Consider the following 13,466-nt stretch of genomic DNA (forward strand, 5'->3'; position numbering starts at 1 on the left):
TAGATAAAATGGGGCATTGAGAAGTAGAACAGTTTCTTTTATACAGCAAATCAATAACTTTATGTGATTCTTCAATTTTCTTCCTACTTTTACCATAAGAAATTTTTCCTCTTTACAAAGCTGGAAGTAACATTACAGGTAAGATGTCCTGAAAGGATACAAGTGCGACATTAGCTCATGCACAGATTAATTTTACATAGAAATATGTAGTTTGGAAAGGAACAGAACTGCACTTTGATTCAGTTTTAAATATAATTAAGGTACATGTATTTATTCTTCATTTGGTGGAAGATGGTTTTTAATGGCTCCAGAAGAGAATGGATAGCACGTATAGCTTTTCTGGGAAAGGATGCCTCTAACCTGTCCTTCTTTCCTGTTTCAGTCCAGTATCTGAAAGCAGCCCGTTCACCTGGCATGGTGTTCTCATCCTTGGCCTACATTCAACCTTACGCCAGCTCTCTGGGGTCCCTTATGCCTTCGTACAGCTGTGCCTCTGCTGGGGACCCTGCCAGCGGCAGTGCACAGTACTGTGCTGGCAACATGGGCAATGGGGTTTTCTCACTCATTTTAAGAGAATTATAGTAGTTCAAACTGTGACAAAAGTTATTTAAAAAGTTAAGGCAGTTTTCAGGAGATTCAAGATGCAACTACAGAAACATACATAGGACTTAAACACTATATCAATACATAATTAAATTTTGCCTTTCCAAATTTGTTTTGCTTCCATGTTTTAGCAAGGCAACGTACATTTTTAGGAAAGAGTCACAGAGTTACATAAAATCTGGGATTTTATAGAGGCACATTAAAGTTATGTTTCCCTGGTGCACATGGGCATGCTTCATGAAGTGCAAGATTAGAGGATACCAGGCCTCCTCTTCCAATAATTAGGTTGACCACTTAATTACAGGTCAGTTTCCCTCACAATTTCTCCTATACATTGATTCAGGAAAACTGGCTAGTTCCTGAACACTAATTTATTTTTTCTATTTCCTTTCAGTTTAGCTTTTTATTGGAAAGGACATCTAATTTCCCTGTCTGACCAATACCAAATTTTCTTTCCCTAAGATGTGAGGAGAGATGGGGCAAAGGGTGAAGGGAAAAACTGATGTGGGGAAATAGGCTGGAATACCTACCAGAGGAAATGCTGGGGGGTAAAGATCCACCCCCTGACACTGGATGTGAGGCCAGGATGCTATTTAAAAATCCCGCCCTCAGGAATCTCGAAAGAGACTTCACCCCAATGGTCGGAAAGGATCCTTTCAAAGAGATAAAAATGATCATTAATCAAATGACTTGTTCTTTGGCTGACAAAAGAAGTTGACTTTTTAAAGAAAGAATAACCAAATCTCTGCAAAGTTAAACGTGGTTTCACTGGAACAGATCTTATAAAAAGCAGTTAAAAGTCTTTGTTTGCTTTTTAACCAAGTCATACAATACACAGATTTAACCAGAAAAAGGTTAGTTTCTGCATACTTTGCAAATGGAGAATTCCAGCACTTTTAGGAGGAATGGAAAAAATTCATTTTAAAGACAATTATACCTATTGGATATTCATAATGTATTCCAAATGACTCTACCATAGAGGCATTTTACAGTTTTGTATATAAATCAAAGAGAGATCAGTAGAGGTGAAGCTATGCCAGCAAAGCTGTGTTTTATACTAGTATTTCAAAGCCACCTGACAAACCACCTGACAGAAGTCATGTCAGGCAAGGGGAGAAGGGGAATCAGAATTTGCAGTTGTATTACTGAATTCTGGGTCAGGGCAGCTGCGTCAGTCAGAGCTTCTATCACATCTCCCAACACCTGTCAATACATTGATGCAGGCAAAAGCCACAGTATAGTCATGGCCCCTTTCAGCTTTGCTCTCATCGGAAGTTTTACACATTTTACACTTTCAGTAAAATAATTTCTATTCTTCTCATTGCCTAAATGTACGGGTTTATTTCTGGAAACAGAGATTATCTCATCCACCACTTTTAAAATAAGTACTTGTGACATATCTATTATAGTGATGATAAACAAGGACTCTTTATCATTTGATCCACTGTTTCAGCTTTCAACATATGTACAGACATCTAGAGGCATCATTTCAGCTAGCTCATGTTAGTGGTCAGTGAATGCCAGCATCAAAGATGGATCTGAAATGAGAGCTCTACACATCTTGCTTAAAAGCACAGTTAAGATTCTCCGATCTTGCAATAAATTTAAATTGACAAGCAGAATAATTTGCATATTTTTTCAAGTACATCAAGAAAGCATCCATCCAGAAATTCAGGCAATGGTAAGTTTGATTTCATCATCTTGCAAGTATTTAATAGTTCTTTAAGAGATAGAAAAAATCTTAATATTTATACACAACAAGATAAATAAATGGCCCTCTTCAAATTTATGCAACAGTTGGGACTTTTTTTTTAACTAATAAAAATGCAGTGAGGAAAATTTAGCCTCAAAACACACGTATGTATTTGCTGACCTTAGATTAGCCTAAGAGAGCTTTGAATTTTTCTCTTGTATTTTCAAGCAAGAGTTCTATTGTTTCTCATCAGTACATTTATCACTTGCCCTTAAATTTGTTATTAGACCTGCTGCAGTCTGTGGAAAAAGAATTAATTAAATTAGTGTTCTGGACACAATATTCTTATCTGATGGTTAAAGATAAGGGTAAAAATTTTCCCTCTGGCCACTCCAGAAAAGCCTAATTTTGACAGTCTTGTCAAAGTGTTTCCAAACTCCATGGCTTTCATTTTAAAATACTTTCAGAAGTGAGCACGGATAGAGAGTCCAGAATGCAATACACAGAAATTCAGTTTTAAAATGGAAAATTGTTCCATAAACTCCCAGATGTTGGTACTAAACAGCATCTTAAAACATGAGGGCTAAATAATGAAAATATGAAGACTTCCCAAATAAAACTTCGCTTCTGTTTCAAAATATGAATTATACCAACTGTAAAGTACACCCACTGTGAGTCACATGCTGCATGTACAGACTTACAGAAAAGCCAAACAGCTTGATCTTCACCATTGACATTTTCCTACATTTAAATGGTGTTAAATGGCAAATAAATCAAGTCTCCCAGCAGTATTACAAGAAGTTACTTTGTTATAGAAAGTAATGGAGACAAAACCAAATCTATTTCACATATTGTAGTTATTCAGAAATAAAAAGAAGGAGCAGCAATATTATCTTTGCAATTTTGGAGCAGTATGATCTGTGAATACTAAGAAGAGAGCTTAAGTCCTAAAATTATTGAGGCTTTATAAGCAGGAAATAAATAAAGAAATACATATAAATAATGTGTTTCACTGAAAAAGGTAGGATTCAGTTGCCTAGGCATAAATGCTTTGCATCATTTGAGAAATTGTAGAAAATCTGAGACATTCACATTTGAGTGGCAGACACAACAAGATCTGCAGGAGAGCTGCACTCTTTGAGAGTGACAGCAAGAGGCAAAGCAGCAGTTGGGTATCTAAGCGTAGGCATTCAGTGCCATTTTAGGCAACTCAATCCTATCCAAACAGTCCACTGTCACCTTGAAAATGTCCCTGATTAAGTAGAACAGAGTTAACAGAACAAGACCTCATTTAGTGTCTTCTATAAGTCCACAAACAGCTTCTGAAAAGGATAAGGTTGATAACATTCAGCCCTGATCAGTATCCAGCAACATAAAAATGCAGACAAAAGACAGGTTGAAAGCTCATTCACGTTAAAACGTGCATGGTCCTAGGTTAAAATATAGCATATGCTCCAGAATAAACAAGTGGGTGCTTTTGGTGTTTTCACTTGCACAATGTGAACAGGGTTTGAGACTCTACTATGTGACTATATGTGTGGAAGTTGACTATTGTTGCAGGTAGTTGGGAAAGTTGGGAAAGAAAATTAATTCCCATAAGTCCCATCAGTCACCACCAGAAGGACAGAGGTCTGATAAGAGCTTTGGGCATTTTCAGTAACTTAGAAGCTTTGCTCAAAATCTTACTTGTTCGCATAAACATTCATGACATATTTGAAAGAAAATTTGCAACAAAAAAATTGTGTTCAAGACAGAAAGGAAGAGAGCTCTCTGCTAACAAGGGAGGTGGGAGCATGCTATTGAAGAGAAAACACCAGCTTAGAAATATTTCTCAGAAATATTATACACTTCTGTGTGGAAATCAATGAAAAGAATTGCATTTCATTCTATCTGAACATTATTTTTTTTTTTTAATTGGACAATGAAGATGTAGTCTTTCTTCTTTTTCCAATTGGAATCATACTTAGCTAGAGAAAAAGTCCACCAAAAATGTGCCTGCTGCTTTATATCCTGCTGCTTTATACTCCAAATTGCAAAAGCAATATTAATTTTTAGACTTGTATGCTAGCAACAGAAATCTCAATGCTTACTTTAAACAATCGCTTTAAAGGAACCACACTGGAGACTTGCAAGATGCTAGGATATTATTTCTTTAGCTAACCACCTTTCTTGAGAAATGCCATTCTATCAGTGCACATTACACCGAGACTAGTGCTTTACACCTGTTCTGTTGTTTTGTGTAAAAATCAACACTCATTATTTTAGCAGTGGGTGGAGTTACACTAATGGGAAGAGTTTTTAGTATAAGGTCTTACTGGTTCTAAACTGGGAAAAGGAGACATGAGTATTAAGCCATGATTCCTGAATGCACTGAAATACAGCTGTTATTTAGCAGCGACCAGGCATGGTTTTATTAAGAAAAAACCCCAACCTCTCCCCCTTCCATAGTTATACACTGTGAACATCGTGTCACCTTAACATGGGAGACTACATTAGTTACAGATATTAGCTGGAGAAGTGCATTGAAACAGTAAAACTATACGGCAATACTCTGAGTAGCTGACAGTTCATGAAGTATCCACCATTTACTGAGTTCTGTGATACTGGTTTATAACTCCGCATAAATTCTTCTGTTTCACAATTATTACAGCTAAGTGCCTGTGCTCAGAGGCAGTGGGGGAGTGCTGAATCAATTAGCCTGCCTTTTTCCTTCATCTGATGTTCCTGGGGGAATATCATTCCACAAATGGTAGAATTTGATTGGGAAATCACTGGTATAGCATCCTAAACTGGCATGGTTTTAGCAGCATATTATCACATAGAGCAGAAGGGCAAGAGTCGATAGCTGGGTAAAGTAAATACTTATGCTTAGTTCAGCTCCAGAGCATATACATTAATTCACATACATTTATTAGCACTTGCATTATGACAGCATGGTCAACCGGAAGGAACAGCCATTTCTCCCAAAAGAAAAGGCACATCCCACAGCCTAGGGCTAGCAGCAGCGTAACTGTGCTGAAGAGTCCTAGCTCTACAAAGGAGAGAAAGTTCTGCCATGTGGATCAACAAAAGTATTGGACTGATGAATGAATGGATGAATGAAGAGAATGGCACCAAACACACCGGGTACAATACTGGAGGAACACAATGGACTAGAGCAAAACAGATAACTTCTGTTTGAATGAGGGGTGGAGGGGTCCTTGTAAGCTATAGTAAAAAGCATTTAAAAGGAACTAACTTGCACTTTAAAACTCTCAGGGAGTGAGCAAGCTGAGAAACGTTAACCCAACCCATTACTTTTGCTGCTGATACTTCCCCGAAACTTCTAGCAGAAGACGCTCAGAATTTTTCGCAGAAACTGAACAGAGTTTTATTCTGTTAGTTAGTACATACCCACTCACATCTGCCACCTTGAGTGCAAACATTCCCATCAGTTCTGCTCCCACATGCAGTGCAGTGCCAGGTCAGCACCAGCCATCCTCAGGGGCCCGCACCCCACCCTCTCCTTTTCGCCATCTGCTGGCTTATTTGCCCTACTACCATCAGCAGCACTTGAGCCGATGCCATGGCAGCCTCTAGGCCCCACGGGACTTGCAGGGATGGGGTCTGAAGCTGCTAAATTGCACAGGTACGGGCAGGCAGGGCCACCAGCTTGTTCCATTGATGCCAGGTTCCCCGAACCATGCTGGGAGCAAATTAAGCACTTTTTTTTTTCTTTTTTTACCATAGCAATTGTACTTGTGGAACCTCAGCTTGTGGATATTTGCTTTTAAAAAGGAGAACATCTCTACAGTCTCTGCATCATGTCAAAGGACTGCTCTTCTGACTGCTGTGCAGACTGCTCTTCAGCCCTGTTATTTGTTGTGGTGGTTGTTTCTTAGTTATTACACTTAGACTGATCCAATGCTTTCTGAAGGTGCAATTGACCATTTGAGGTGCTGAGTATTTCTGGGCATCTAACAGCTTGAATTTCAAAAGGAGGTCTTTGGCTGCCTAATTTAATAAACTAGAAGGAGATGTTCTAGAGAGGTCACAATTACTGCCAGTTATTTCTTCTCACTAGCACCATCCTCTATTAGTACCATCAAAAGAAGAGTTTAGTTTGTTACTCCTTTCCCATAGATTATGTTCAGAACTCGAAAAACAGGAAAAATGCACAGTTAGTGTATTTAATGTAAAAAACCACTGATATTTGTTTCTATATAATCAGTTGTCTTGATGCTTTTCATACAGGGATTATAAAATACAGCTGAGAGAAATTTCTTAGGAATTCTGCAGATGAAGGCTTTGGGGAAGTGAGTCAAAGGGCTATAACGAGCTTTTGGCAGGAAGCAAATGAATGACTTCAGGATGTTTTCACTCATAACTGCAGTCTCATGAAGGTGGGACTGTAATATTTAGTAATGAAATACTACAGAACAGAATGTAGAAAGAGTTTTCCTGCTTCTGAATAGGGGAATTATTCAATGTTATCACTCAATGTCAGGGAGAAGGCTGGCTTCTGCTATGAGCACCTTCCATTCTAAAATAAAACCTGTCTTTTATTGTTACTAGTGTCTCCTCAGGGAAACTAGAGAAGGGTTAGAGCATTTTTTTTTCCAAAATGATTTGTAATATATCCATTATGGAAAGTACCAAAAACCAGTCGACTTTTCTCTCACATGATTTTATTGATTTATGCTTCCTAGACTACCAGGAATTGTACATTACTTCATAATTTTTTATGGGGGAACGTATGGAAGGTTTTCATGAGGAACGGCTTTATAAAACTTTGAAATTATGTCAGATTTTGTACAGTATTCAAAAGGTTTGACTTGCAATGGAAAAAAAAAAAAAAGATCAGAAGCAGGGCTAAAATTTATCCCCAATGAATTTGTTGGATCATGTTTTCAGTACATTTAGAAAACATGGATCTACACAATTATTTTAACTATTATGAATGCACTGATCTGGAGACTTAGAATATGCTTTTAATAATTTATTTTAGAGCTTTTGGACACACACAGGCACAGGTGACAGACTATAGGGTGGTATGCCTAGATTTTTACCCACATAACTTATATGTCTTAGGAAAATATAACTTTTAAGATCACTAAACAATATTTTGCAATACATATCAATATCTAAAATATTAGAGCTCAACGACAATTAACAGAAATGAGTGTGCTTACCCCTACTGAAATCACAGAATCACAGAATGATTGAGGTTGGAAGGGACCTCTGGAGGTTATTTGGTCTAATCATGGGGAAATTTCCATTACCTTGCAAATAACACAGGGAAAATTTTTCAAGCCTGAATTCTGCTCTCAGGTTCCTAAGCTAGTCAAACAAAATTTGTAAAATATAGAGCTTGGAATCTTAACCAAAAATGGGAAGTACCATGAGAATACTTAAATATCCTAAATGTACAGAAATTGTAAACTTGGAACATCATCATTTATCAGTTCACTTAGCCTTTGACTGATTGAGCTAGAAATAGACCTTTCCTGACGCGTCTCCAAGGGAACAACTTCAATGGAAATTGTATCATTTATGTTAGTAGATTTAGCATGATGCTAAGGTACATAAGTAGAAGAAACAGGAAAACAAAATATAAACTACTGTTGGAAGGATGCAGCTGAGGACTGGTCACTGGGATATTTTTAACCAGTGAGATTGGAATTCCTTCTGCAGGAACTTATGTCAACATCTAAAACAGCAGAAGATCTTTGCACCTGTTCTGCTCCGCTTAAGGTCTGGAACTTAGGTAATATAGGGAATTATTTGGCAGAGGCTCTTCAGATGATGAATTTTCACAATTTCAAATACAAAGCCATGTCTAAACATTGAAATTCAGAGGAATCTGTTAGGGAATAGTCACCCGAGCAAGGTGTCTATTACAAAACCTGGGTGCTCTTGCTAGTTCTTAAGATTAGAGATTAACTATAGTGAGGCATCACTTTTGTTGTAGTATGTGGCTTGGGTATATACTGTCTCCCTGACATGTACCTATGGAGAGGAAAATTGTATGGCCCGCTTAGAAGGGAGCTGCAAAGAGCTTCAGACACAATCTCAGTCTTCAATGCAGCCGCCCACATACCTGGAACAACGCAGAGCTTCTTTTGTCTGCCTCTGAGTAACCATCTCACTTTACTGGGTTTCAGCATCTCACTCCAAAAGATGACCCAGATTTAACTGTAGTTCTGTCAGGACAGAGGCTTGAAGAAGAAGGAACAAAAGGAACTTGACTGCAACACCATGCATCAAAGAGTGACCAGTCACTTCATTTTTTTTGGGTGTTGTTATGTAGCCACTGATGGAGATTTAATCTAAGATTAAACACTGATGTTCATTTAAAACAAGAACTCAGCTCATCCCAAATTACAAGCATTAGTCATGAAAACTAAATGGGTTTTCTGAGTATTTGTGAGCAAGTTGGTTACCTTCAATCAAAACACACTTTAGGAGAAGCTCTCTAAGAAATTGAACAAACTGCATCATGCATTTCTCCCTAATAGTCTTAAAAATGAAATAACAGATGCTGAAAGTTTCTCTTCTTGCTATATCTTAGGGAGATTGTGTGCACTTGAAAATTTTATTTTACAACAAAAGGTAATTTTTTCCCTGTTATTCTGCATAAGAAAGTTTCTCTCTCAGAAAGAGCTGAAAAGTAACATCCTACTGCACAACATCCCCAGCAGGACTGCCCCTTTTCAAAAGTCAGGTGCCATTATTCTCAATAGGACAGAAATTGTATCTTGCCTATGGTTAGGTGATTATTCTGAGAAGTGCAGCAGTCTTCCAAAGTATTCGGTGACCCCAGTTTCACAAATTGCTCTTCAAGAGAGCCATTTGATCACTGGAAAAAATAGGATGTAGTAGCCTCTTAAAACAAAATGCTGTAACGAAAATGAGTGTGGTGCAGACGTGCCCTAAGAGCAATAGGAAATAACACACAGGCAGAGGAAACTCTAAGAAACTCAGGGAGACTGCACTTCTGTTGACAAATCAGTTTTCAGTTTCAAAGAATAGCAAAACTCAGTAGTAATTCCTAGAGCTCTTTTTAAAAGCTTTGTATCAGATATACTTATTAGGAAAAGTTGAAGAGACGTGAATACTAGAAATACACGTATCTGGAAGAGGAAAAATGCGTATAGAGATATGTGTGCTTTGTAAAAAATAAAAGGCCAAGCAAAAGGGAGGACAGAAGAACTGATGAAAGAATTTAATACAGGGGTTTGGAAGAGATTTGGATAAATACATACCTGGCTTTTATTGGCCTAGCTGTGACAAGCAACTGTATACTCAACTTAATCAATCTGTATATCCTGGCTGGCTTGTAACTGGGTTGGGGTTTTTTTTTTTTGTTTGTTTTGGTTTGTTTGTTTGTTTGTTTGTTTGTTTTAAAAAAAGAGCTTTAATAATTTCAGTAGAAATGCAGGGAAATACAAAACGAACATACTCTATGATGTTTAGAAAAAAAAATATTAGAAAGCCTAGAATACCTTTTAGTATTTTATTATTCTAGGACTGTGCCGTGATTTTGAAGGGCCTGATCTGAGATCTTTAGTATTCAGCAGCCATCTGCATTTAAAGTATAATGAACTACTGCAAAGATTTTTTTAACCCTTGTTTATTAGTCACATATAGTATTTAAATAAGAATGGGAATTTCCATCAAAAAACAAACTTAAGGTTTAGCCAGCCATCTACAGTGATGTACTTCAGTGAGCTTGAGCCTGTGCCTGGAATGTGTATTATGAAACATATGAGGCAACTTCAGTGTTAACCCTTGTTCCTTTTCTGCCTTGGCCAGTAGGCTAAGGGAGACTTAGTGTTGCCTGTGTTCGATCTAGTGTGGGGACAGAGGCACTGCCATGACACGAGTGCTGCTGGAGTTGTGATGGCCGCGTGGAGATGTTGTACAAACCCAGAGGTTTGTCTCTTTCAGTATACAAGCAATATTTTTGGGAAGAGTAGGGAAGCTTTCCTGCATCCAGGCTCAACAAAATAATCTGAAAAAGGGTTTCTGTGTCAGAAAACATTTCTGTTTTCATGTCTAGTGACAATAACTAATAATAATAAAAAAGGACCTATTTTCTATAAATGCTGCTTTGCGTACTGTGAGGTTTTTGCATGATAGCACAACCAGTAGTTCAGGTGTCCGGGTTATTTATTTCCATGCTTTGTTGGGTTTACTTTTCAGTTTGATTTTAATTCTGAATTTCCTTAACCTTATTGGTTTGGGAATAACAAAGCATCTACATGTTTCGGCCTCATTTCTGAGAAGTAGACCACTCTAATCTCGTTCTTGGTGAAAATATTTTAAAAGGCCTGCTTTTCCCTATCAAGTCTCCTAATCTCTGCTCCAGTCCTAAATTTACAGGGTCTATCTGGAAAATTGCAGAAGACAAACACTTGGTAGGGCAAAGCTGCTGTTCAGGTCTCCAACCCTGAAGAGTTTAACCTTGAGATCCATGTGAAAGACAATCCTTTCCTATGAACCTGAAGTGCTGGAGTTCTCTTATTTCTTGATTGGCGGATAGGAATAAATCCAGGCTTTGCAGTATTTACATAGAATGAGACTATTTTAGAAAATACCAATTATAGCAAGTTTTGGGTTTACTTACAACTTCTCTGGGAGAAAAAGCAAATGCTGAAAGAAGCTTATAATTCCTAAGGAGAAAGTGATGGAAGTTACAGAATATTTGGGTAGAATATTAACATCTAATTTAATTTCCCTTGCTGCTTCTAGACAAACAGGCCATTTGGGGGAAAAAAATGTGGGAATTGCTTGAAAAGAGTTCTACAAACACTATAGCCATTTATTTTGTGATGTGTTAAATGTCAATGCACACTGAAATTCTGGTTGCTAGAAAGACTGGTGTGAGAACATTAATATGATCAAGGCTTTTAACAGCAGCAACAACTGTTGTGTTGAATAATCTTTGTAGTCTTAGTGGAATAGTAATTGGAAATATTGTGCTTCTGTTATGGGATAAAACAATCTGTGTACGTTTAAACTGTCTATTAAGTAAGTATTTTTCAGTCAGTGCTTAAACTGAAAATAGCTTTAGGACAATGCTAAACAAGAACTCTGAAATCTTGATGTATTTATAGTTATGTGTGATACTTGGAATGCTGTTCCAAGCACTAGATGCTGCACATATGGATTTCATGATCATGCATGGATTATCAAATTAGCTGGATACAAAATACTTTCAAATTATAGTGTTAATTCACGATAGGAAAAACAAAGCCTGCAAGATGGGCCAAAACCTTTGTGACTCATTTTGTACATATCATGATTTTGGTGAATGATTCGCCCATTAATATTTAGCAATATGAATTTAATTTCAGTCATCTTTTGATCACCCAGTTTTTGTGATTTTGGAAGGAAAGATCCTGAGTAAAATCCGAGCATTCCTGTGATAAGGAATTCTTCATTCCGTAAGACAGGAATCTCCCATGTGAAATGCTGGTGAGATCTTATATATGGGATGGTTAAGAAGTTCCAGGGGCTTTTAAATTTTCAGATGTTCTTTTTCATGGCATTTCCATAAAAAGAGTTACAATAGGTTTTAATTTTGTACTTCATGTTTAAAAATTGCAGTGAGTTTTAATTAATGAGTGAAATAGCTTTTCATGGGTGACGTCTGAAGATGAACATATTCATGCAGCCTGCTGTAAATTCTGCAGTTCTGCAATTAAAGCTCTGATTATCTACTCTTTTAGCCTTGCTAGCCTGTAACAGTATGAACAAGGAGTAGGAGATAAATGCTCTCCAGCATTTTAGACAGCAATTAGTATCATTGAAAACGACTCACTGTTTTCAGTTAAGAAAAACACTTGAAGCTGAAGTTCCAAAGAGTCAATTGACAAAAAGTTTTTTTTTTTTTTGTTAAAAAAATGTAGAGTGTAAATTGAGGGTGAGGATTGCTTTCACTGTCCACATTCATAGCATTCACAATTCACATTTCACTAATATCAAGGAAATGAAGTACAAATGTTTGATTTTCTTCTTGGTTACACACAGCAAGTGACTCTCTCAAATAAGTGATGCCAAGATAAGAATTAGGAAGATTGCTATCGTTATTGTGACCTCAGGTGAACTCTTCGATTAGAAGTGTATTATATACTGGTTTACATTTACAAATCTATATGCTACATAAAAAACCCTCTATGCCTAGGCTCAGTGAAGATGTCCCAGCCCATACCCATGTTACAAGCCAGGCTGTAGGCAGCTCCTGTAGCTATCTGATGGGCTTTGGCATATGCACAGGCGTTCTGCTTCCTTTTTTTTGGAAAACACTGCTGACCAAAGAGAATTAGCTGTGCTTGTTAATTATCTCTTTATGGATATCAGTGTATTCAGAGAATTTTCTCTCAAGCTCAAAGACCACTTGGTGTTATGGGTGAATGCCATGAGGTAAAACCTCTTTCATCTGATCTTCCCTGTGCTAGTTTTGGCAACAGTAATTCTGGCAAGATGAATATTGGGCAGTCAGTGTTTAAACAGGCCATGAAGTCACATTTTTAAATGCTTATAAAGGCACTAATTGAAAATTGGAAATAAATTGCCAATCTAAACCAGTAAAACAGTGTTTGCATGTACTCAACTACAGCTGAGAGGAAAAAAGAAGAAAAAGGAAAGAGTGGAGACTCACTTCCAAAGTGCTTAAGTTACTATCAGTCTATGGAGAAATTAACACGTTTCTGTTGTTTCAGGAAGAAAGAAAAACAATTCTGTGAATTCTACAAACTACTGTACAGTAGTTTGTTTCAGATTTTTACTATTCTGAAAATTCTGTACTATGCTACTTTAGATGAAATATTGAAGTCATTATCTGCTAAACTTATTTACATTCAAATTTTATTCAGTAGAAATTACCTTGTTAAAGTTTAGTAGAAAAATGACAATATTTACCAATTGATGTAGTCATGAATCTATTCTGGAATGTCAGACTGAATACATTTGCCTCTTAAAATGTGTTTACAGGATTGTCATTAGTGTTTTGTGATTATATTAAGAACATACTTAAACTGAATACTCTGTAAACTCACACCATCTATGGTGTTTTTACAAATACTTTTTTTTCTCATTGCTTGTATCCCCCTTAACAGCTTTATCATCTACTCTTGATTTCTAAGCAGTGCCAAGGCTATCTTTATCTGTGAAGAACTGTAAGATT

The 13,466-nt window shown here is 37.1% G+C and overlaps 1 protein-coding gene across 3 annotated transcripts in view; it reads right to left on the bottom strand.

Annotated features, from left to right (window-relative positions):
* Nucleotides 1-13,466, bottom strand: part of EPHA6 (EPH receptor A6) — a 518,343-nt gene that overhangs the window by 94,370 nt on the left and 410,507 nt on the right. For 2 of the 3 annotated variants that reach the window (XM_075103349.1, XM_075103369.1), the window contains one exon: nt 1,134-1,256. The exons of the other annotated variant lie outside the window; for it this stretch is intronic. In XM_075103349.1, the coding sequence (XP_074959450.1) occupies nt 1,134-1,256 (123 nt within the window). The remainder of the gene's footprint in view (nt 1-1,133; nt 1,257-13,466) is intronic. 3 annotated transcript variants of the gene reach the window in all.

Source organism: Phalacrocorax aristotelis, chromosome 1 (assembly GCF_949628215.1).
Source record: "Phalacrocorax aristotelis chromosome 1, bGulAri2.1, whole genome shotgun sequence".
NCBI classification, from domain to species: domain Eukaryota; kingdom Metazoa; phylum Chordata; class Aves; order Suliformes; family Phalacrocoracidae; genus Phalacrocorax; species Phalacrocorax aristotelis.